The sequence below is a fragment of the Phascolarctos cinereus genome, unplaced genomic scaffold (genome assembly GCF_003287225.1).
Source record: "Phascolarctos cinereus isolate Bilbo 61053 unplaced genomic scaffold, phaCin_HiC Scaffold_5;HRSCAF=322, whole genome shotgun sequence".
Taxonomy (NCBI): domain Eukaryota; kingdom Metazoa; phylum Chordata; class Mammalia; order Diprotodontia; family Phascolarctidae; genus Phascolarctos; species Phascolarctos cinereus.
Window position 1 is genome coordinate 374,340,071 of NW_027555958.1, and position 23,557 is coordinate 374,363,627.

The 23,557-nt window shown below is 36.4% G+C and overlaps 1 protein-coding gene across 1 annotated transcript in view; it reads left to right on the top strand.

The window, feature by feature from the left end:
• Positions 1 to 23,557, top strand: part of LOC110203608 (membrane cofactor protein-like) — a 237,841-nt gene that overhangs the window by 42,673 nt on the left and 171,611 nt on the right. Inside the window, 1 exon segment of the mRNA XM_078156349.1 lies at positions 860 to 898. Within this exon segment, the coding sequence (XP_078012475.1) occupies positions 860 to 898 (39 nt within the window).

A 23,557-nucleotide genomic window follows, 5' to 3' on the forward strand; every position in this document is an offset into this window, starting at 1 on the left:
TATCATTCTTGACTCCTCGCTTGGCAACATACTGGATGTGAGGCAATAAAAGCTAAGTTCTGTCTGTTATATCTTCACAACATCTCTTGAGTATGACACTGTCTTTCTTCTGACATTGCCACTACTCTAGTACCCTCATTAACTTATGCCTGAACTTGTAGTAGCCTCCTGGTTAGTCTCCCTGCCTCAGGTCTCTCTCTTTATTCAGTCCATCTTCCAGTCGGTTGTCTTCTTAAAGTGCAGGTGTAATGTGCTCTCTCTCCCCCCCCATGCCCACCCCAATTTATGTAACCCGGATCCAATATAAAATCCTCTGTTTAATGTTTAAGACCTTTCATAACCTGGGCCTCTTCTGTTTTCAGTTTTCTTAAATGCACTCCTCTTCTTGTATACTCTGAGATCCATTGATACTGACCCCCTTGCTGTTCCTTGCATAAGACACTTCCGTCTCCCAGCTGTAGACATTTTTCTGACTGTCCCCCATACCTGGCTTGTCTCCATCTCTTGGCCTTCCTGGCTTCCATAAAGGCTGAGCCAAAATTCTATCTACGGGACTTCCTTTATTCTCCTAAATGCTAGTTTCTTCTCTGTGTTGATTATCTCTAATTTGTTTTATGTATATGTGTATATATGTATGTATGTATGTATATTTTTTTTCCCGCCTTTCTTTGTATCCCCAGCTCTTAATGCACTGCCTGGCCCATAGCACACACTTAATAAGGAGTTGTTGACTGACTGACAATAAAGAAAAATTACAGGAATTTTTATTTAAGGAAATGAAAAGGCAGAACATAACTTTACTAATAAGAGAGGTAGCTCTTAAACTTTTTGACATGTGCCTTTCTCTTTGAATTTCTAGAACCTCCCAATAAAGAACCACCTTACCCAAGTCGTCCAGGTACAGTAATTCCTCATTTAGTATATATTGTTAAAAAAAATCTTACAATACTTTGAGTTATCTTTCATTTGCCATCTTCACTGAACTGAAAATTCAGTGGTGATACAAATGAAGTAAGATGTGCAGTGAAAAGGGAAGGCAAAAAGGCTAAGGTTCAGTTCCTCCCCTATGTCTATTTCTGGTGGTATTTAATGACCCTTGCTGACTAATCTTCAGTAAGGTAACGTGGCAGTGCCTTTTATGGAATTTGTCAGAGAGTTCTTCATTTTTCAGAGTTCAGTCCATTTGTTGTGTTCTGAACTGTTGAAGGTGCTCTGAGCTTGGAAACTGTTCTGATATGACCCATGCAGTATTCCTAGCACTCACCTGACACTCTCTCCTGATTTTACTCAGAACCTTCCCCTACCTTACTGTTGCTGGGACAATGAATAGGAATGACAGTCTACCTCTGTAGATGACAACCTAGAAATTTCATTAGTCATAGAATCATAGCTGGAAGAGGCCTTGGAGGCCATTTAGTTCAGTCCCCTCATTTTATAGATGAGGAAAATTAGGCCCAAGGAAGGAATGATCACACAGGTAATGCAGCTTAAATTCCCATTGAAGTACAAAGGTCCTCCAAAATCTTATCAAGTAAATATATAAGATTTTGAAATTCTTTTTTTTTTAAGGGATTAACCACTCAGTAAAATGCTTAGGTAGTGTTTATACTTCCCATAAATACTATCCCATTTCCAACATTCATTTATCCCTCTGCCCCAAGGTTTCAAGAGGAAATATCCATTATTTTTCACCTCTTCCAGATTTATTTCTTCCATGTTGGGGGGCTTTGATTTGTAGTTAGGGTAGAAAGCATATGGTAATTGATGATGAAGTGGGATAAATACCGTTTTCTAGAAGTAAATACAAAAGGATGTGCATTGTCAACAGTTCTGATCAAGCCTTCTAGACTCTGTCCCAGGGGAAATGTACTTCTGACTACAGCACTTGAGTGTTGTTTTGAGGATCAAATGTGATAACATTTCAATATTTTGTAGACCTTAAAATGCTTACATAAATGTTAGCTCCTGTCAACAATGATAAAAAATTTGCCTTGAATTTTTTTTTTATAGCTCTAGGAAAGGGCTATAAAATATCTGAGCTAGGAATTATTCTTATATACTGGTAAATACTTTAATTGCCATAATCTTTGGTATAGGATTCCCATATAGGATATGGGTGTGGTAATACCAAAGGCTGTGGATGTAGATTCTATGAATTTTTTGGGATATAATATAAAAGAATAGCTTACATTTTATAAGGATTAATTTTATTTATTGGCAGTCACTTTTACTCATTGGCAACTCATCTTATGCTTTCATGTCCATTATAAATAAATGTTTATTAATGTAGTTCACCCTAAGAAATAACCCACTGTGTATTTAATTTGATTTGTTTAGTTTTTCATAGGAGTTGAGCACCCATGTGCTTTATATATGTTTGTAAAGTTTCCATAGTAATAAGTAGAGTTTGCAAATTATTAAATAGAAAAGAATAGTAATTGCTTAATAATAATCCAAGGTCATTAGGCATAGAGACACTGGAGTTTTTGTTTCTGAAGTTTAGAAGTAAAAAACTTTAACATTATGCTGATGAAGCTAGAGCAGTGGTTTCTAAAAAAGGGTTTTTGTTGTTGTTGTTGTTTTTAATTAAATCTGCGTTACTTTGGGGGGGTTTTCCAGGGTCTACTGATACTTCGCAACAAGAACCACCTGTCTCAAGTCAACCAGGTTCAGTAATTCCTCATTTAGCATTTTTCATACAAATTGTAGTTGTTTATGATGCTTAGAACCCATCATCTTTTATGACAAAGCTGCCTTGCTCTCCCAGGGCTTTTCCCATTCTTCAGAATACATGTAGTTTGGTATATTCCTCATTCAACAAACACTTATTAAATACCTACTATGAGCAAACTTCTGTAGTAGGTTAGAGCAGTTCTGAGGTGACCAGGGAAGTTCCCCATTCCCTTGTCTTAAGTGAACCTCACAATAGACTGATCCTTTTTTTAGAAAAGTAAATCTTGGTATCTGTTGTCTTTATATCACTCACCCACATTTTCCAATGCATCCCTTCCAGAGAAGAGTCTTCCATAAAAATAAATTAAAAAGGGGGAAAAAAACAGTCCAGCAACACTAACCAGCACATTGATTTTTCTACAACTTTAGTCCCCACCACTGCATAGCAGAAGAAGAAGGTGCTTTCTCATGTCTCTACATTGGGACCTACTCAGTCATTGTAATATCTCAGCATTTACATAGTCATAGATTTTGGGAGTTGGAAGGGACCTCAGAAGTCTTCTCATCCATCCCATATACCAAAGGAAAGCCCACTATAACATTGTTTGTTCATCTTCTGCTTGAAGACCTCCAAGAAGGAGAACCATTCACCTCTTTAGTCAGGCCATTCCCCTTTTGGACAGCTCTAATCGTTAGGAAGTTTGTATGACAGCAAGCCTAACTTGTCCTCTTTACAAATTAGAGCTCTTTGCTTATTGTGCTGTCTAGTGGGACCAAAATATAACAAGTTTAATCTGTCTTACAAAGACAGCCCTTCAAGGTATCAGTGAAAGATAACACATCATCCTTGAGTCTTCTCTTTCTGGCTAACTGTCACCAGGTTCTTCAACTAATTTTCATATGGCCTGAACCCAAGGCCCTTCACCATTCTGGTTGCCCTCCTGGAAGCTCTGACTTGTCAATGTCCTTCATAAAATGTGGTGCCCAGAATTGAGCCCAGTATTCTAGATAGTGTAATGAAAGTCAGAGTACAGTGGAACTATCAAATCCTAAAAGCCCTATTTTTCTTGGTGCAGCTTTTTTTGTCTGTTTCAATATGTTATTGATTCATTAAGCTTGTACTGTAATGAAAGCGTCAGATGTTTTTCAGAATAACTGTTGTCTATCTATGTCCTACCAATCTCATACTTATGAAGTGGATTTTTTTTTGTATCTAAGAACAGAATTTTGCATTTATCCTATTTGAATTTCACCCTATTAGATTTAGCCATGTTATAGCTTATCAGCATTCTTTTGTTTCTTGTCATTTTTTTTGTATGAGGATCTCTCTCAGATTTCTGTCATCTACAGCTTTGAGTATACCATCTCTGCCTTCATCCAAGGCATTGATTAAAGTGTTAAAAAGCACAGATGTCTGGAGTATGCCACTGGAGACCTCCCGCCATATTGACATTGAAACAATAACAAGTCCTGTCTGGGTCCACACAGTTATGAATCCATCTGACTGTATTATTTAACCCATGTCTTTCCCATCTTCTCCACAAAAATAGTATGAGATCTTTTCAAGTTTTGTTAAAATATGGTGAACTATATTTGCAGCATTCCCCTCAAGTGTATTAGCTTAGTGATCTTATCAAAAAGGGAAATGACATTAGTTTGATTATGACCTGTTCTTGATGAAGCTGTGCCTGGCTCCTTGTAATCATTAACTTCCCTTTTTAACTGTCTGCCACCTTGATGTCTCATAATGATCTGTTGTAGTATTTTCCCAGCAATCAGTGTCAAGCTATAGTTCCCAGACTCTTATCTTCCTTCTTGCGAAAAATCAGGACAACATTTATCCTTCTTCAATATTGTGGTTTGTCTTCTCATGGTCTTTCAATTTTCACTGACAGTGACCTAACAATCACATATCTGCCGGTTCTTTCTGGACTCAAGGGTCAAGTAACTTGAATTCAGTAAGGTCATCTAGGTACTCTTTCTAGCTCTTTCACTTGAGTATTAACTCCCTGGTAGTAATTGTTGTTTTCTCATTTCCAATGTGAAGGCCATCTTCTTTTGCAAAGAAAATAGAAAACCAAATAAGGGTTGAGCACGCTGCCTTCTTTTTGTTGTCAGTTTTCATTATACCCATCTACGTCAGGAAAATAGGAAAGAACTAGAAACTAAAAGTGTTCAGTTGAGGGATGGCTGGACTTTGAATGGAATAAATGATTATTATTTATCATTAATAAATGATAAAAGAGACATTTTCAGAGAAAACTGAGAAGACTCATGTGAGCTGATACAGAGCCAAGTGAGCAGAATCTGGACGTTTTATACACATTGTAAAGAAAAACATTTTGAAAGACCTAAGAACTCTGATCAATATGACAACCAGCTATGACTCCAGAATAAGTCTGCTTACTCCCTTCCTAACAACAGAGATGATAGACTCAAGTTATACATGAAGACATACATTAAAACACTGTTTTGCTTTACTATAAGTTGGGCCCCCCCCCCACCTTGGAGGGAATTTAGATGGGAGAGGTGTATGAGTGATTATGTTGCCAAAAAAGAAGAAAGAAAAAAGAGTAACTGAGCCATTGTTTTAAATGCACAGAGAATTGATCAGTATTTATCCAATTATTTAAATTCTTTAAAAATATTCCTTAAAGGAATAATTGTATCTATGCAGTTACTAAGTATTCTTTGGAATATTGGCTCCTATGTATTTTATGTATTTTGTAATTCTTTTAAATGAGACTTTTTCCTTTTACATTTCCCTTCTGGATCTTATCACTATGTGGAAATGCTATTAATTTCTGTGAGTTTATTTGTAACTTTATACTTTACTGAAGTAATCAGTTGTTAGAGTTTATTTATTGCTTCTTAAGTAAATCATGTCATCAGAAACTAGGGATAGTTTAGTTAACTCTTTGCCTTTTAATATCTTGTTGGTATTTCTGGAACCGTGTCAAATTATAGAGACTTTATTCCTATATTTATTGGGAAAGCTACTAGCATTTTCCACTGCATATAATGTCAGAATTGACTTATAAAATTTCAGTGATAAAACAAAACTTTAACAGCTGATGAAAAGTTTGCAAGAGTTTTCATTTTAGCAGATGAAAGGTAAAACAATATTGTTAGGAATCACTTTACTCATCTCAATTGTTGACTGAATCTGCTTTCCTTTTTGTCTTTTCCAGGGCCTTCGCTTCCTCCCAATAAAGAGCCACAAGGTCAAAGTTCAATAACTCCTCATGTAATAATAATCATGCAGACAGAAAAGTTATTTGCTATGGCCCAAATTACTCTGTAATGAAGAGGAAAATGTTAAAGGCTAGAATATTTTTTCAGTCTTCTCCTGTTCTCACTTCTGTGTAGTGGTTCTTGCTGGTTATTGCTTGGTAAAGTGCTGCTTCTGATGCAGTACTTCTTAACCTTTTTTGTGTCAGGGTGATTTGTGGCTTCAAACAGTGTCTGGCACGTAATAGATGTTCAATAAATACTATTGACTGTGGTAGGCAAGTGAAGTCTATGAATCTGTTCTTAGATAAATACTTTTAGTTTAAATAAAATATATAGAGTTACAAAGAAAGCTAGTTATTAAAATACAGTTGACAAAATTTTAAAAAAAAAGTTTATAGACCCCAGGTTAAAAAACTTTAATGAGTGAGATTGCACCATCAGCCTAGAACTTTTCTTTGACCGGAATGAAACTGATTTGTTGCTTCCTGGACCTTTAGGTACTCTTAACCTTAAACAATTTTTCTATCATCTAAGCAGATCCTCTAATACTTACCTCGTCTTTTAACTTAATGTGCACGTCCTACATAGAGTTCTCTTCATGATATTTTGGAAATAGTAGGCAAGCAGAAGTAATATGAAAGTTCACAAGCTAAGTTAATGTGATTTTTGACTAATGGTTCCTGGTTTTTCAGGGACTTATTTTTCCTTCTGTCACATTCTTTGGCTTCATTCATTCCAGATCTAGGTTGAAGCCCTAATAATTCTTCATGTAAATTCTTCACACAAAAATTCTTCATACCTCATTTTTGTTAGTGAAGGAGAAAGATGTCACATTTAAAATTGATTCTGGTCTTTCTTCTTGGGGAGCAGTAAAATTTGAGCCTTGGTACATGGTACATGGTGGCCTGAGTCACATACTACTCATTTGTACTTTTTGTACAAATGTGTAAGTTGAATTGTATATAAATATTTCTTCTTGAATTTTCACAGGTAATTGTTTAGATTCCCAGATGTAATCTCGGTGCATGTGTTCTGACATTTTGTGAGCTTTTTTAGAATTGCTCATCTGTAGGATAAGGACCTTGTCTGGTTTTAGATGTTCGGCTAACACTCTTTTAAGTGAACTCCAATAAACATGTTCATGGACACGTCCTCTGAGGTTCCTAAACGTAATTGTAGTTGGGACACATTTTTCATTAATATGAAAACCAAGCCTAAACCAGATACTACAGGAAATCATAGAAATGGATACTGCAATAGCATAGTGAAGCATTAACTTATTTTTCTTCTGCTTCAATCATTGTAATTAACATTTACTAAGCACCTACTCTTAGTAATGCACACAAAAATATAAAACTAGGTTGCTGCTCTCAGTTTTCTATATCACAGTTTCAAAGCTAATTAAAAGTTCAGTGAGTTCAATGAACTTGGGGCTTTACGAACAGTTCTAAAAGCCACTTATAAATTGTTTAACCATTTTTAGTGTTCTACCTTATACACTATAGAGATGAAAAAACGCACAGTATTTCATGCTGAATTACTTTAATGTTTCTTAGGTTTTGGCATCATTATCGTGATAGTTCTTACCATAGGTAAGTAGCACAAAATCTTAAGAATCTTGTTTTAAAGTGAAGCCTATGTGGTTTAATGGGAAGAAAGCAGAATTATTTGTTTTATTTTGTTACTGTTCACAGTTATCATTTGGTCTTGTAGATTAATGGTCTCCAAACATTTTTGATTACTTTTGTGTATCAGTGAAAATGTATTGAGTTTGCATTCCTCAATATATACGTTTATTTATAGATTAAGTGCTGTATTAATATATTATACACATTATAAGCCACACACAAAGTGGAAATTAAGGATGAGATTAAAAAATGGAATAATATTTTAAACATTTTATTTTAAAAGTCATTAATGCAAAAAAACCCTTTGCTCATTCTAAAATTATTAGCATCTTTAGTGAGAACATTGTTAGTAATGATTTAAAGGTATGGCTCTGAGCTCAGTTTAATACTTGATTTTAATGGATTTCATAGCTGAAAACTATATACTACACAAAAGTATGTCAAGTTGTCAAATCAACAGTCATTTATTAAGTACTTCTTATGTGCCAAGCCCTCTGGCTAAGCACTTGGAATACAAATACAAGCAAAAAGAAAGGTGGTCTTGCCCTTGAAGAGGTTACATTCTAATAGGGGAAGATTGTGCAGAAAAGGAAGCTGATAACAGGAGGAGGGGGCTTGGTGGAGAAAGAAGTTAGGAGTGGAATGAAGGTGTGACCCTGACAGGTGTGGGCACTTTGCTTAAAATGGAAGTTCTTGGAGAAACTGACCAATTAAAGGCAGGTGCCCCAGTGGTCTGCTAGGATGAGAAGGCTGCTGAGGGCTGAATGTTTTTGCTGTATGAGAAGACTGGAGAAAGAAGTCTAGAGCCTCAGATATGTAGATACAGGTGGAAGAAGTGCATGTTGACTAGTTTACCACATCAAGCTATTCTTTGGTCTTATCCACCAGTTATCCAGTTTGTTGACATTGCTTTGGTAACTTTACATCTTCCTTGAGGTCAGTTATTCTTGCAAACTAATTGAAAGGTTTTGCATTCTATTCTGCTTCTGGAAGATTTTTAAACAGGATAGAAAATTCTCTTTCCAGGTTAAGTCCATAAATGAATTCTTGTGACGCATATTGTTTTAAGGAAATAGAAGCTTAGGTTTATGCTTTTTCAAGTTGTGATGGCTTAAAATACTGTTTAAAAAGAATTTTTTAAAAATTGTGATGGTTTCATAACTATCACTAGCTAATATCTTGAAGTTCAGCATACACTTGGTTTAGGAAAACTAATATTTCCAATAATTTTAATTTGAGTTTTTCGACTGGCTGTCCCGTTTTATTAGATTGTTTTTTAGCTTGCCTGTGTGGCTGTTGAAGTTTGTTGCAAGAGTAGAAGTGTAACCTCTGCTATTGTTGTTTGCCTGTGCTCACATTATTATCTTCAATTTATAGCAAAGGTTCCCAAAGTTATTTGGCCTTCTGCCCCCTTTTAAAAAAAAATTACTCCAAGCACCCCCCCTGAAATCGGCTTTTTTTAACTTGTTAGCGGTTCTATTAAATTTGAGTTACCCAAGGCTACTATGCTTGAATCATTCCAGCAGAGAGAGAGAGAGAGAGAGAGAGAGAGCTAGAGAGAGACACACACATAGAGTAGTATGCTTGGTTGAAACTATGATCCACAGTTTCTTTGCAGAAATCGTTTTAAAAATTCTTGCCCATTTTGTGAAGATTGTTTGGTTAAAGCTAGATAATATATTCTATAAATCCACTTCATTGGGCATTATCTCAACTATATGCATCACAGTAAGTGAATGAATGAACAGGTGAAAACACCACACCACTGAGTGGTGGAATTTTTGTTCTTCAGGACACCTTGTGTTCTTGATGCATAATTATGACATACAGATCTACATGGTACCAGTGTCAATCCATAAAGTTCTTTATTTTTAGATAAAAATGCATTTTTTTCCTGTACCTGACAAGGATCATATTGCATGCATTCCACTTTGGAAACCATCAACCTAGAGTGAAATAAACAAATCTTTGACACGGAATCACACGATTTTACTTTGTCATAGTGATTTAGAATGGCTCTTTGTACTTACAACCATTTAGTCTTTTACAAAGTAATTTCCCCCCTAATGTTGAACTGAGTGAGTTTCCCTTCAGTATTCTCTGGTAGCCTTATAAATTCTCCTAGGAATCTCTTCTTACTGATTTTTAGAATGCCTGAGAGGCAAAAAGTATGTTGTACACTGAAACTGGATGGATAATGTATTACCTAGTAACTAGTATGAATTTGTGTAGTATATGTGCCTATCTATGTGTTCACAGTGGCCAGCTCTCTGTCATTAAATTAAGGAGCTTACTGTTTTTCAACATTTCATGATATTTGGATTTTTTTTAATAGTTATCGTGTTTTCAATGATCAGCTTTATCGCTTATCGTCGGTACAAGGAGAAATAAGGGTGAGTCAAAGTGTCTTTTAAAATGGATCATTTTTTTACAATTCCATCCAGAATATTTTCTTTTGCATTGACTTGTACAATCAGTATTTTTTCCTTTTTTCCAGTATATTAATGTTAATGCCAGACTTGGCAAATTTGCTTTGTATTTAAGAGCCAGGTCAAATTTGTTTTGTTGGGGAAAGGGCACAGGCAAAATTTTTGGCTTTCAAAGAAAGAAAAAGGCAGTTCACTCCATAAGATGATGGCTTCCAAACTCAAATCAAAGTGCCAATCTAGGATCTACAGGAGGGGCTGAAAGAGCCCCTCTCAAAGTGCACAGCTTAGTTCGTTGATCACAGCCACAAATGGAACCAGTAGGAGATCAATGGTCAGACCACCCCATGCTGGTGACCTCAGGCTGCACCAGAATCGTTGATGCTTCACAAGTCTTTTTATTGGGAGGAAGGAGTCCATGAAGCTACAGATCCATATTACATTTTGCTTTCTTTTAAGTATGTGATGAATCCAACATGTTACTTTCAGAGCTGCTCTTGTTTTCTATTATTGATGCTCCTGTTTCTTATGTGAATTTTAAAAAATACTTGCTGACCTCTTCCCCCCCATTTTGGTAACCTAAATACTCCACACTGAATTTAAAGAAAGAAAACAAATCCACACATTGGCCATGTCTGAGGACGTATGTCTCATTCTGCACTTTGACTTCACCATTAAACATTTAATTACTAGTCCTCTGGAATCATGGCTGGTCATATTAGTCTGAGTTGTTAAAGTATTAGTTGTATTTTTTGTTATTATTTACATTGTTCTCTGTGTTCTGTTCACTTCATTCTGAAGTCTAAAATATCTTCCTGAATCAAACTCCTTTATCTTTTCTTACAGGGCAGTACTCTTTATTCCACTACATTCATATACCATAGTTTGTTTTAACTTATCCACAACCCAGTGGGACCCACTTAGTTCCCAGTTGTTTGTCACTACAAAAAGAGCGGTTATAAACATTTTTGTAAATGTGAGTTCTTTCCCTCTTTCTTGATCTCTTTGGAGGTGTAGGCCTAGTATTTATATTTCTATTCTAGGTCAAAGGGTTCACAGTTTAATGATCTTTTTGAATGCAGTTACAAATGGCTAGATTAATTCATAGTTTTGTAGCTAAGAAATCTAAGGAACTCTTAAGGCAGGTTCATATACTTTTTTTTCTTTTTTCTTTATTTTTTTAATATTCTCTTTTATTTTATTTATTTTTAGTTTTCAACATTTGCTTACACAAGATGTTGAGTTTCAAATTTTTGCCCCATCTCTCCCCTGCTCCCACCCCTTCCCCTAATCTGCCCTCCCTTCTGTCACCCCCCTTTCTCTTATCCTCTTCCCCTTCTATTTTCCTGTAGGGCAGAATAGATTTCTATATCCCATTGCCTGTATATCGTATTTCTCAATTCTGTGTAAAAACAATTTTTAACATTGTTTTTAAAACTTTGGGTTCCAAATTCTCTTCTTTCCTCCCTCCTGAGCCACCCTCACTGAGAAGGCGAGCAATTCGATCCAGGTTGTTTATGTGTAGTCATGCAAAACACTTCCATAATAGTCATGTTGAGGTTCACGTCTCTTGTCCCTAACAAATGGTACCATCTGGTGTCATAAATATTGCCTTTTTTTTCAGGTTATCATTATAGTAAACTGTGAATATGCAAAGGCAGAAAGAACAATGTACAATTTTGAAGTTTTGGGTAAAAGTGAATTTAAGAAAGAGGTACAACAATGAAATAAATAGCTCAGTGTCATAATAGCCTGGTACCCATTATTTGTGGTATGCTGTTGAAGGAAAATATTTTTATCCATTTGCCTTCTTTTGTAATCACTGCACAAGAATTAATTAGTGAAGTTGTTTTAGATTTTCAAAACAAAAGACAATTCTTTGTAACTAGATACTAAAATTCTGCAGAGAGTCATGGACTTCTTCAAAGCAAAGCCTATTTCATATTTCAAAATGGACCTAGCAACCAAGAATAAGAATGATAATGCCAATAATATTAGTGATAATACCAAATATTTACATGGCACTTTTATGTGTGTAAGCCACTTTTTACATATATTTCATTATTTAAATCTCATAACAACCCTGTGAGATATAGATATGAGGAGTTTTCTTTTGGAAAATTTGACAGTGGTATCATTGGTATGTTGGTGACAGATTCCATGTTTGCCCCTTGTACAACTTGGAGGACTAATTCCTATGTAGCTGTAGAAGCAATATGGTAATCCCATCTGAGAAATTTATTTTAGAATTGTCCTTCATAAGGACTCTACAGATTTTTCCATTGCTGTTTGTTTTCTTAAATTCCCCTTAATTTGGAGGAGTTGCAAATTAATTAGTTGCACTTAAAAATGCTGTGGTTAAACTTAATTGTAGTGGTTGACAGAAGCAAGATCTATAAGACCTAGCAAATTAATAGCATATTTGTTAGCCTTTTACAAATGCAGAAAGCTTGAAAAAGCAAATGTGTAATTTACTGAATAAGAAAGTAAGAAGATGTAAATGAAATATATTTATTGCTAGCAGATTTTGAAAGTAATTATTAGGGTGAAACAAAGATAGCTGTGCTTTAGAATTATTTCTGAGGAATACTGTGTCTTCTGACTGATTCTGCCTATAGAAATACATTACCACTTTAATAACTTTGACATCATCTTTAACTCAAACCTAGTGAGTTCAAATGTTATCAGATTTCTTTATTTATTATTGAGCATAGATGAAATGCTACGCTTATACAAAAGGCATTATTCTATAGGGCTTAGTATTTTTAGTTTTATTTCAGTTTACCTTTTGAGACTTTATAAAAGCTTTCTCTTTCTTTTGCCACTATAGATAAAATCTGCTTTTTCCTCAAAAATCTTATTCTTCATTGAAAGATTGTTCATTACAGCTGGACAAAAGAGTATGTTTGTCCATGATGAGTGTTAATAGATTAAAGAAAATTTTCAATAGGTTGTCTTTTTTATTATACATTTCTGTGTTACTAGCTGGTTTCTCTTAAACCAACCTATGATTTTGTTAGAAAAATGAACCCATTAATAATTACATAATTTTTGCTATACTTCTCATCATTTTTTACTTTCTATATTTTAAATTTCATCCTGCCTATCCTTAAACAAGTGTTTATGGAAAAGCTGTTTTTTACTATCATGGTAGCCAAACTAAGATTTGTAGGAGACAAAAATGAGTGAAGTTGAGTTGGGAAAGATAATTGAACAGTGCACGTTTTTGGGGTTTTTTTTTCCCAGCCAAAGACAAGGTTTATTAAAGATTCACCATATTGGCCAGATTTTAAGAATCTGAGCCTGACTTTATTTTCTGCTTGCCTCTAGTTCTTAAATAGGCAAAGCACTATAATGTATGCCATATTATTACAGCCTATTCTGACTTGTGCATATAAACATGTAAAAGGAAACAGTATCACAAGAGTGCAAAAATGATTTATGATTGGTTTGGTGGTGCATTCTTGACTTAAATTCAAGTCTGACTGCTGTTTCTAGAATTCATACTTTGGGAACTTGAGAAGTGATGAAGTATTTGCTCTTACTAGATATTACTTAAAGGAAAGCAAAATTTTTTTTATACTTAATCTGCCATGATAATCAGGAGTAGGAATACTTGAAGCTGAATTGAATGTATTGGAAAAACTTCTTGCCATAAAATTGAACAGTATGAATGCACGTCTCCTCTATAGGCATACTCAGGAACCTGCCAAAAACTTGGAATATTAGATCCCAGTACCATTTCTTTTGATATGATGTTTTAGTAGATGAAACAATTTTAGATCATATAACTGTGTACTCTACAATGCTCATGCACAGGTCATCACTGAGGAGGCAGAAGTTGGGAATTTCTCCATTTGATTTGATTGTCTTTAATCTTGTTCAAATTGAGAACACACATTAATTTGAATTAATATTATATTTTTAGTAAAAGTACAAAGCCAAGACAAACCTAAATTAACTTTTTAGCATTACTTCATCTTTCTCATAGAATTGATTTTGCTTGTTTTTCCTGTCCTTCTTCCTTTTCTTTGGTAGGATTGATCATTCACATTTTATTCAGTCAGACCTTTTTCCCTTCCTCTGTTCAGCAAATACATAACTGATGGAATCCACAAAGAAGAAACACATTTAAATTCTCTTACTTCTCCTAAAGAAGACGCCTTAATGAAAGAAAGGTTTACTTAAATCATTAAAAGGTATCTGTAACTCATATTGTATCTTTAAGTCATACTCAACTGGAAAAGGGTTCAGAGATTTTCATTGGGAACTAACCAAAGCTGTGGGATATTTGCAGGGGACAGAAAGAAAAACTTGTGCCATGTTTTCTTTGCTAAAGTACTGAATCTTCTGGCATTGAACTGTACTTCATTATAAAACATGCTTTCTAAAAATGTTTTCTGAAGGAGTTTCAAAACACTACAGAGTTTTGCTTTGGAGGAAAGGGCCAAAAAAAATTAAGCATCACACTTACGTGGAGATTGGTCCCTCAGCCTTCCTACACAGGTACAGATCTAGAACTGAAAAGTCCTGTGTCAGTTATCTGCTTCCAAGCCTATTAATATTGGTAGTAGTGTCCCTTCCTAGGCAATTCATCAGTTGACAACATTTAATAAGCACCTACTATGTGCCAGGCATTGTGCTAGATGCTAGGGAGATATAGATAAAAAAGAGTTTCTGCCCTCAGGAAGCTTATGTTTACTGCTTATTTTACACAAAGCATAGTTATCTTAATTTCTCTGGAAACCTCCAGTTAACACAAGTTGAAGGAACAGAAGGATAAAACAGAAGTGATTGTATTGAATAGGGTGGGGATTAGGGAGAAGTCAAGAGCCTCCCCCATCTGAGGGCTTCACTGAAGCAGGAGACACTAGAATAGCACCACAGCCTGGGGGCATCAGTAAAACATTTTTAATTTCAATCTTTATGAAACAGGTTACATCTTCTCCTGCCTTAGAAATATAATTATTTACCAGGAAGTTTGAGCCTGAGCTTAAATTAAGTTTACCTCCAAAGAAGGAATTATAACATTTGGTGGGTGCTCCTGTGCTGTTGTTAGTTGTCAGGAATATTGTACCTTCCAAGAAAAAAACCTCTTGGTAAATAATTGGTTTCTATCCAACTTCTTATGAAAGGGAAATCTGTAATATATGCCAGAAAGACTGCCATTAAAATGGTTTGTCCTTCATAGCAATTATTATTTAAAATGTTAGGCCTCAATTAGCTGCAGAATTCACTTATCCCAATGTTTTTTTCTCCCATCAGTGCTAGATAAACCGACATTCCTCTAATTGTTAAAGGACTCCTGTCTTCCAAATGAATCATCTTTTTGAAAGCTTCAGTTGAGTCACAGATTTCTGAATGTTATCATTTTATTCAGCTGTCCCTCTGAGTTGTTTTCCTATTGCAACTAAATGAAAATTAACTCAGTTTCAACACATGGGAATTGGTTACCAATTTTGTGTAAAGTAATATATACTACTGCTTAGGGTGAGAAGAGAGTTGCTCAGAGCCACAATTATTTTTTAACAGATTTGCTTCTTAGGTGGTTGGGGGTTAGGAATCTCTAAAAAGAATTAGGAATCATTTAGAAAGAGTTTCTTTTCTATATAATACCCCTTTTAAAAATTATTTTAAAGTTTAACTTATTACTGTGATATAATCTTGTTTGACTGTGATCCTCTTTTTCTTGTTTTGCCTTATAGGAAAAATGCAACGATTCCTGTTAGTGCTGATTACAAACCTAGCCCGGAACAAGGGAACCATTCTGAGGAAAGCAAGTGTATGGTTTCAGTAAATTAATGTAACCACCAATCTGGCCTTTTTTTTAGTTTTAATGTTAAGCACTTTTCTAGTTACTTTCAATGTAGCTCCTTTGCCAGCTGAAAACAAAGCTGTTAAGTTGGAATTTTGGTGTTTTAAGATAAGGCTTATTAATTAGCATCCTTACATATACCCTTACACCTGTATGGTGCTTACAATGGAAATGAAGATAAAACACACATTGTGGATCTGCCCAGGTCATCACTGCATTTAGTGTAGGGTGTCAGAAGGAAGATGGCAAAATACTGTTTTAAGAAAAAAAGTTTTGCAAATGTACTTATAGGAATAAGAAATGTGTAATATTTTCACTGGGTAATTTAAGAAATTAAGTGACTGAAAACAAGGGAGGTTGGTTACGATCAACTTCATGGATCACTAAAGATAAATTTTGTAAGAAATATTCTTGTCAAACAGTGGTACTTTATTCTATTTATGACCATTTCTTTTGGTAACCAGTATACTAATTCAGACAAAGTTAAGAAACCCGCCTGTGCATATGGCTGTGAAGTTTACATTTATTTTCACCAGTGAATGGGAAATGCTTTTAATTTAAGCAAAATCCAAAAAAAGAAAAGCTATTCATTTCTGTGAAAGTAAATAAGGGACATTAGTCTCCAGCCAAGAATTCCAGCACAATTTACACAATGAATAATACCTGAAGCCTTACCATCTTTTTCACAGAGAATTCTAGAGTGGGGGGGGAGATGTACTAAGGTTTAGATCTGGCTTATTTCAAATAGGGCTGGTGTTTTGTGGTCTGAGTGTACCCATGTTTAATGCCTGTTAAAGCCTGAGAGGCAGCATAGAAGGGAGTACAGCATGACACACACTTAGCTGTGTGATCTTGGGCAGAACACCTAACTAACCTGGTCTTGCTTTAGGCCATTGTTGTCACACTTATATAGAAACTTAGGAAACCACAAATTGATACCCATGTTGTATTATCATTTTCTTCCTAATTTTAGTCTGGTTTAGACAACACAAAGCAGCTTTTTAGGCAGCCCTCAGGCTGAGTGCAACATTTCTGCTCTAGGCTGTTCTCTAAAATGCAGTCTATAAGCAAAGTGTTGCCAGAATGTATCAGTAAGGGGAAAATTTCCACACCAGGAGTTCCCAGCACCTCAGACTCCCCTGCTCCTCTGCCATGTAGCCTGTTTTTTAATATCAGGGAATATGCTCAAATAGTGACTTAAAGCCTTAGAATACACTCTCTAGGGGCATACCCTCATCTCTGATGCCATTTTGCCCCTCAGTGCTTTTTTTTAAAAAGAGAAAGTCTTCTTTTAAGACTTCAGCTGGGCCAAGAGAATGAAAAATATAGTTTGTACATTTTCTAAAAGTATCTGGAGAAGGGAGGCTGTGATCCTCAGAAAATTATACAGATCCTTTATCACCTGCCTTACTCTTCCTAACTAGAAAGCCCAGCCTGCAGATTACCCTCCCTAATTGAGGGTGAATATTTGGGTATCAATGTTTGATCACGAAAAAATGGAGATTTTGTGTTATATATTTTCATGTATGTATGTAATGATAATCATTTAAGATCAATTGAGCCCCAGTAAGGGCCAAAAACCTGAATTAATCTTTTTCTCTCTGACTGAACTAAAAACACCCCTTCCTGTGTCAGCAAATTCCAGGACCAGACGGAACTGACCAGTGTTCTTCCTGTTCATTATCCCTAAGCCCAGGATATCTGGGACCAGACACTCTCTTGAATAATGGGACTCTTCTTATCTTGGTCTATAATTTCAATTGACACTTTTACATTCTCCTCTTTTATTGTATTTACAACCTATTCAATTAAGAAAATTCATTTTCCATGCTATATTGTTTAAAAAAACATATGGAGTCTGATCACTGTAAACTGTATAAAACCTCTCTCATTTTGCTTAATCTCTGAGTCAGAATCACATTCTGGCTTCCATGTACATGACTCGCTAGCTGAAAAGGGAATAAACTATATAATCACGTATCACCTAACTTGTTTGCCTTCTTTAACCAAACTTTCAGGTCAACAGTAATGGTGCCATTGTAATGCAGAACATTATTTTACCATTTAGGTAGTAGAGCCCTTTAGGCAATGGAAAGCAGAAGTTGCTGTTTAATCTTGCCCCAGACCTCTTTCCTCCTAAATCTAAACAATAGTGAAATGTACTCCTGCATAGCTTAAGCACAGCCCATACCTCCAAAGCAAATGGATAAGAAAACTTGCAATACAGTGGCTTTAGATAATTATGTTTATACCAGAAACCAGGACACCTGGTCTGGTTTGTGTGATCCCTGACCTGTAATGATGGGGTGCTCGGGTGCTTGCCCTTATACTTTTGCCCCAAAATGCCTCCCTAGTCTCAGAAACACTATCTCTAACAACCACTCCCCAGCCCAAGGACGCTGTGCCTAGCAGTATTCATGCATGGGCCTCAGCAAGACCCTTATCTGGCTGCTCAGGCCACAGCCCTCAGATCATATCTCTGGAAGCCTCCATTGTAAGAAAGTTTGCAGAGCATTATCATATCTACACAGAGGGAGAAAGGGTGTCCTTGACCAGACAGACTTCAATGATCCATCCCCCTCCCTGTCCTGTATACTCCCTATATAAACCCTAGCTTGACCCCTGACGGGGGCTGCTTGATTTGGATGTGAATATCCCTGGCAGCCGCGGGCTAATATAATAAAGTCCACAATTTAAAATTAGCCTGGGTGGTCAACTCGCTAATTTCTCGGTATAACACCATGACTCGGATTGGAACCGAAGGAATAGGAGAAACTCCAGCCCACCCCAGCAATGCTTCAGTGGCTCAAGTGCCTCAGGATCCATTTTTTCCTGGAGTCCTAACCTTGACGGGGTCGGGTAAGTTTCTCCTATTCCCAGCTTCCATGGACCTCCTGAAGAGGTCTAGGGGTTTTGGGGTGCTGGGACCCCAAGATCGCAGTACCGGGCCCTGTCTGAAAGAATTCAACTCAAATCTTCTTCAGCCAGAGGAAAAGTTTATTAGTGGTAAAACATATAGGCTAGGTGACACCTGTAAGGATGAGCGGGCATGAGAGGTTCTCAGCCTTTTGAGCATGAGATTTTCAGCATCTGAATGAGGGCCAAGGTGGATCTTAAATACTAAAGTAACTTTGGGTGGCCAGAGAAGGGGGTTGGGTAAAGGGTGTAGGTAACAATTCTAATTGGGGAGGTCCAGCGAGATTGAATAGACAATGGGAATAGATAATGGAGGAACAGGAAGGCAGAAGTTTGAAAGGCATCTGCACAAAATCAAGGTGGGGCTAGGACTTTCAAAAGGAGATAAAGGAAGGCCTTTCTGGGGCCTATAGACAAGAGGGAGCCTAAGGCTTTTAGGGAGCATCTGAATAAGATTAAAAGGTAAAGCTAAGGCTTTCAAAGGGAGATGAGGGTCTGGGGCCTGTGAGTCAGATTCCCTTTGAGGCAAACGGTGAAGATCTTGGCTTGGGCCCCACCCTCATCACTCCCACTAGTTTGGTTGAAGTCTGAAAGAAAATTCCCTTTAAGTTAGCTCTGGGGTCGGGGATTCGGTCGAGGTTCAGAAACTCCAGCTACTGTATCAGGTCCACTCTGGTAAAGATCGATCTAAGGAAATTGGCTATGGGTCACTCAGAAACTAAAACTAAAAATCTGGCTAACAAGACCGCTGTCCCATTGCCAATCTGGTAATCACAAGTACTGCTAGCACTGATATCAATTAACTAAAGATAACCAAAAATTATGTTGGTCACAATATGGGGTTCTTTTGACCGGTCAAAGTTACTTTATCTAAAAACCAAATTAAGTTTAAAGGCCAATAAAACATCTAGCCAGGAGTGGGAATATTTTCATCATTGGGTTGCTGAGATGGCTAAGGGAGAAGGAAAGGCAGAAGCCTCTTCCCTTAAGGCTCACAAAGCTGCTTCAGCACTCTTTCCAGGCTCCAAATAATCCCCTTCTCTCTCCCCTGTTACCTGAAAAGCTATGGTCCTGAAAGGCACTCAGGTCCCTGAACTTAACTTCTTTGGGACTTGCCCCTTTAAATCTGCAATCTCAGGGGCACTCTGAGGAAGGCTTACAGGATCCAGTTACACTATCAGGTCTTGGATCCTTTCGAATTCCCCAACCCCCTTTCCTCAGAATAATAATAATAATGATAATAATAATAATAATAGCCAATTTGTGTTGGGGGGTTTTCTAACAAGCCTCTAATTCCCTCTCTCTGTGTCATTAAGTGCGCACTATGTCACTATGTATTGTATTTGTCCTGTCAGTTTGTGTGTTGATGTGTGTCTGTGTATGTATCTGTACCTTGTAAGATTTTAAATGCAGCCAGAGAATTCTAAGGGCTGCAGCTAGGGAGGCAACAGATTGTAAAACTTCTTTCTTGTGGGTCCAGGCCTGGCCAGCCTAGACCTACAGTGAAAACTTAGATACAGCTAAAGACTTCTTAGCCGATTCTGGAGGTTTTGAGATCAATCATTAAGAAATTGGGAAGTTGTTCATTTTGGGACTGTTGGAGAAAACTTCTGAGACTGAGGTAATTCCAGGAGCTCACCCTCTGCTAAAACACCTCCTCCCAATCCTGATTCCTCAGCATTCCGCACTCCCTCTTCAGAGATAAGCATCTCAACAAGGGGATTGTAAAAGAGAAGAGAATGCTGGAGAATTGTAGGGAAAACTTAAATCAGCCTTCCTTATCTGGCAAAAGGAGGAGAGGGGCAGCTAACACAGACTAGCAGTGATGGTCTGCTCTATGCCCCTGGGCATCTTGCAGCCCACCCTTCTAGGCAAGGCCTGGGAGTAACATTCAGGTTCAATGTGTTAGAGTTAGAAGGGCTTAAGTTTCCACAGGTAGAATAATGCAGAGATTTAAAGGACAAAAGGTCCCAGGAGGTGGTACACTGTAGGTGGGCTGGGCTTGACCAATAGGAAGTAAATGGATTGTTCCAAGAAGACCCCAAAATCAAGATAGGGGTCGAGCCAGCTCAGACCAGTTAGGGTCAACCTGAGGACACCTGAAAAATGTTAGTGCGCCTGCTTAATGAACTTCATTACTATTATCTGACACACCCTGCATAAAATTAGGGCCTCATTAACAAGTCATGTGATGTATGACCAAGGGAGGGGGAATATACTTAAGCATATCAAGGGGAAACATGTAAGGAAAGGTGTAACCTGGGAAGGGTTGGACCAATCCTAGCCTGGGAGGTTTCACACCGAATTCAACTGCATAAAAGCACACTTTCCCTTGCACTCAGGGCCCACCCCTCCTGAAGAGGGGTGGAGCCCGCTTCTGGCCAGAAACGTCTAAATCCTCTGGACTTTCTTTATAATAAATTTTCTTGATACTAAATTTTTGGTGTCAAGCCTATTTCTAACAAATGCATTCTGCCCACCCTGCCCCAACAGCTGCAGATGGCACCAGCCTCAGTAAATTACACAGCTGTGGGAAGGAGAGAAGTGGACAGGTCAGAACTGTGTGAGATTCCCTAAGCCCTGCCACCAAGAATTATCACCACTGGCAAGACCCTGGCATCAGCCACCCAAACCCCTGGAAGGCCTGGCAATAGCATTATGAGATGAGAACCCAACTTCTACTCTTGGTAAGCCCCATACTTCTCTGTTCCAGTTTTGGAATTTATGGAAGGTTATTTTATCTCTGTATATCCTGTTTCCTGATTTGTAAAGGGAAAAATAATAATGGATGTTGTTATGGGATCAAAATGATATAATGATTGTAAAGTGCTTAAAACAATGGCTGGCTTATGTTAGACAACATTATTATTATCTCTCTAATTTAATGTAATTGTTCCATACCTGTTAACTTTGAAGTGCTTTTTAAATACCAGGAAAATAATAAGGTCAATAATTTCTATATGTGATAATCTGGAAATGCAACTGATGTCATCTGAAGTTTTTTGTTTGTGTTATTACTATGTTTCTAAATTGTATTGTATTGTATTTCTAAAACTCTCAGATTATAAAATTTGAGAGATCATTGTGAGGTAGAAATGGTGCATATGGATTAGTCTTTTTAAAGTATGTGATAAAATTTGATAATTTGAAAACTGTTAACATTTAATGAGGTATATTTGGTTGTAAGCGGATAATTAGTTGGTTCTGTTTCAAGTTTTAAATACCTGATAATTGTTTATGGTATGGTTATATTTCTGAAATTTTTTATATGGTATAATCTGGTAAACAAATTGTATCATCTATACTGTTGAGGGAAAAAAAGCAATTTCTCTTATAATCTAGAGATGATAGATCAAGAATTGTTACCCCTCCAAAATTAAATAAATTAATTAATAGGGGAGAATGAATGGGTTAGAATAAACTTCCAAGTTTTATTTGCTTTTAGGAGGAAGTTTCACCTAAAATTCTCATCAGATCTGTATAAAAGTTTCCTGTGTTGTGGAATTGCTGAGTAAATGACAGTCTTTGAGATATGTTAATTTGGAGATTTATGGGCTAGCACATTCACTATCCGTGTGAGATTCCAGAATGTAATAGTTTTTCCTAATTTCCAGTGATACATTTAAAGACAAAAGGAAAGAAAAAAAATAGTAAATTTTTAAAGGCTTGATAATATTTCTTATTGTGATAAGGTTAATTTAAATGGGTATGTTCTTTATGCATTATAAAAACTTGATATTTTTTTCTCCATTACAAACACCTTTTTAACTAAGGAATTTTGTGATATCTAGGAATTCTGTGACAACTAGGAATTTAGTTTGTTATAGTACTTTGGGAAGTTATTTATGTTACTTAAGGACATTTTATATCAACCTAGTTTTAATGAATTCCAATTTTAAAGGTTTATTTTTACTTTAAGGTGGAAAAGAAAGATATCTATCACTTTAAAAATTCCCAACAAATGTTCTTCATAGAAGTTTAGTGATTATTCTTCTTAACATCAGGCTAAATTTTAAACTATTTTTAAAGAAGGGAAATACTTTTAGAAGAAATGTCTTGTTTAAATTTTTTTTTGAGTCCTACTAAATTTTCATTTGCAAGATAACTTACTGCTAAATTATTGTAATGAGCTATAAAGCAGAAGAGATCTTGCTGTTTTGATCTGAAACTGTAGTCATTTTGTGGCCTAAGCAAGAGTTAAATTAGTGTTAGAACTTATATGTATAAGATTCAAATCCTGAAATATCTCATTCTTTCAGAGTGAGTATAATTAGAGAAGAATAAACAAGCTTGTGAACAAGGACATAAATCCATCAACTTGTGAGGTTAAAGTTAGTAACCTCTTTGTTTTGTTTAAGGAATAGGATTCCAGTATAGTTATGTTAGTGAAGAGTAGTAACTTATGAGCTCTTTTATGTTAACTTAATGGTAAATCTAATGTTATTTTAAATCTGGAATTAGAACAGGTGCAGAAATTTATACAAACTTCTGAAGACTCACCTCAAGATGTTCCCATTGTTTAAAGGAATTAAGAGAGCAGTAGTATTTTTCTGTCATCATCTTTACTGTTACCAATGTGAGATTGAATTCTTATTATCTAGGATATGTGATTTTGTGGGACAGAAATTTACTATTGTTTTGAGCTTTGATTACCAGGATAATTGTCTGAGTTGTCATGAAGCCAATAGTAGAATGGCATGTGCTGCAGGCTGAGAACTGATAAAGGTGGATGTCTGTGCCTGGGAAGAGTTTTGAGGACGACCTTGGACACAGCCTAGGTAGGATCTTCCTGACTCTATTTCCCAATTGTGCTATTTCCTTTCTGAAAAGGAAAATTCCCCACCTAATTAATCCTAAGCCCTGCT